General features: G+C 44.5%; 1 protein-coding gene across 1 annotated transcript; it reads right to left on the bottom strand.

Moving 5' to 3' along the window:
* Positions 1-246: 246 nt before the first annotated feature.
* Positions 247-2,540, bottom strand: LOC125510427 (uncharacterized). Its single transcript, XM_048675602.2, has 2 exons — positions 2,243-2,540; positions 247-652 (listed from the first exon to the last, which is right to left on the bottom strand). Exons 1-2 carry the CDS (start codon positions 2,417-2,419, stop codon positions 578-580), a joined length of 252 nt encoding a protein of 83 aa, XP_048531559.1. The 5' UTR covers positions 2,420-2,540; the 3' UTR covers positions 247-577.
* Positions 2,541-2,852: the final 312 nt, after the last annotated feature.

Here is a 2,852-nt window from a genome sequence, read left to right as displayed (position 1 = left end):
CACAAAAAAAGGGGCCCAAACAACGCTATCTTTCTTTTCAAATGTACAGTAAGTGCGCGTCATTTTGTATCAAAAGAAAACACCAACCAGGCACGAGTCCTGCAGATCACAAGTAAAAGCAAATGACAGAAGGCACAACAAAAAGCAGAAGTGAAAATTTTCAAAGGATGGCAAGGATACGTTACAGGCTGACATCACATGACAGGAGGTACATTTTCATCTTCCAAAGAACACAACCAGCGGATATTTGAGATGAACCCAAAGCATCATAACTTCAGGAATACAAGAAAACCAGTACTAACATCCACACACAGGGGGAAACCAAAAAGGAGAACAGACGATGTCTATAACCATAGGATTTGATCCTAATGTAGATCCATAGAGGCGCTCATGCATCACGAGTTTATTTGAATCGCAAACAAACAGGCACTCCTTGTATGTGATAATAAGAAGTCACAAGAGTTACATAATGCTATGGCTGCGTACTTCTTCCAGCTTCGGTCGCTGAGGACCGGTTATGACAAAAGAAGGCACAAAGGTAAAAGAATGACTTTCTCTGTGAAAGTCGGCACATCCTTCAGTACTCCTTCTTGCCAAAGTTCTTGCACCAAAGCTGGGATGGGATTGGCCGGACTGGGTGGTGAGGGCGTTGCTGCACAAGAGTATATCACATTCATCAGCGCTAACACAAAAAACAGAAAACTAAATTGGGTCAGTATATACCATAACCTAGTCCTATGGAAATTGTCATGGAGACATGTCTTCCAAATGAAGATTGAGATAGGGGAAAACCAATCAGAAGAAAAACAGGAGATAAGGTACTAACTACAGTACTTCCTCCGATCCAAATTAATTGAGGCAGCCTTTATACAATGTAAAATAGACATTGTATAGAGGCTGCGTCAATTAATTCAGATAGGAGGGAATACCATTTTTTGTTATAAGATATGAGAAATAAAGATGCTTTTTGCCAGTTAATTTTGTTCTGAACATAGATAAAATATTTCATTAGTCTACCATAGCATTCAGCTGGTCAGAACCACATCTAGCAGAAAATCAGATATTTAACACATACACCAGGAAAACCTGATATTTAGTTGGTATGCATTTTGTATTGCTATAAATTACATCAAAGCTCATATGCAATATTGATATAACAAGCTGCTTATGCTTTCCCCAAATTTCGTCTTGAAACATCAAACAAAATGTTTCATTGGTCTACCATGGCAGGCAGCTGCCCACCAACACATCTACCAGTCTATGCAAAGAACGTTTTGACAAAGAGAAGTTTAACAACCAGGTTTGTGGCCAACTCTAACATGGAGCATTAGGACTATCTCATAACTACATATACTCTGCAATTAGTACTACTAGATTGTATCTTGTGCACGATCCACAATTTATTTAGCAAAAAGCAGATGCCCATGTGAAGCCTGTAAAAGATATGATTCTATTATGCAGGTACACCTATATGGAATATGTCTCACTAGTAGCAGAACCAGTACCGGACTACCGGGGGGACAAAATGCTGTGTGGTGAATGCCCAAAGTATACAATAAACAGTCAAGAACATGAGATTAAATCTAACCCATTTTAGAGTATTGCTGGAAACAATACATTGATACAAGAGTCGAATAAAGGAAACATTGCTCTGTTCTTGCTTTGTACCACAACAAATGCCATGTGCAGGTGCAGGTGCAGTTATGTCATTTACTTGTTTTATACAAGTAACATGGACAGTATTGGCTCGAAGTTTTTGTCTAGCAAGCGAGAAAGACCAGCAATCATTCTCTGTGTACAAAATTCCACACATTTGCATCCCATTCTAGAGTTCAACACGATACAACCTAATCAAGCAGGGCTGCTGCAGACAGAAGAGTAAGATTTGCATCCCATCCGAGAATTGAGAAAAACGCATTTCGTAGCCCACACTGAATCCCCTAGCAAGGATCAAACCAGGCCCACTCAGATCATCGATTTCTGCAGCTAAATGGAGTAGAGCAGAACCACCTAGTATTGGACACCACTTCCACATTTCGACCTATCCCTGCCAGCGCTACCCACTGGCGACAAAATCTCTACCAATCATGCCTGACGCTTCCGCCAAAATTCCCCGCAGGCGCAGATCTCGTCCCCCGGTCAGAGGTCGTCGGGTCAGCGCCGGATCACGGGGCGCCGGCTGGGGCTAGGGGGGGTGGTTCAGGCAGCGGCATAGGGAAACGGAGGGCAGGGGGAAACACACCTCGAGCTCGGCGGATTTCATGGCGATGGGGATGCAGACGAGGAAGATGCCGACCATGGCGATGGCGGTGTTGCGGCGCCAGTGGACGGGCCGGCAGTAGGGCCCGCCGGTCATGCTCCACACCTTCTGCCGGAAGTCGCCGCCGCTAGGGCCGTGGCCGCCATGGTCGCTGCCCATCTCCGCCGCCGGTGCGATTGCGAGTGCTCCTTGGATTGGACGGATTCAACCAGATCGGGGGTCGGGTGCGGTCTGGGCCTGGCCGGGCCGCGCTGCTGCTGCTGCGAAGAGAGTGTGGGGTGGGCGGTTTTGCATCGACGACCCTGCTACCCGTGCTAATTACTGCATCCCTTCATACAAGTCGTTTTTTCTTCATATGGAGTGCAATTTAACATTACTTCCCTGGTAACTTTGTCTTTTGAAGTCGCAAAAGAGAATTAAGATTGTTGGTCAAAATAATCAAGGTTGTAAATGAGATGCTAATATTTTTCTTTAATTTTGTCTACAAATATTTTTCTCTAATTCTTTGTTCGTAAACAGTTGTCAGTTCCCTCCCACTGCTGATTTTTTTCTGCTCTATGATGAGGCCACTCGGCAAGTGACCGACGAGTGT

The sequence above is a fragment of the Triticum urartu genome, chromosome 5A (genome assembly GCF_056163025.1).
Source record: "Triticum urartu cultivar PI428250 chromosome 5A, HENAU_Tu73, whole genome shotgun sequence".
Lineage (NCBI taxonomy): Eukaryota > Viridiplantae > Streptophyta > Magnoliopsida > Poales > Poaceae > Triticum > Triticum urartu.
The sequence above is the reverse complement of the archived record's forward strand: the minus strand, read 5'-3'. Positions and strand labels throughout refer to the sequence as shown.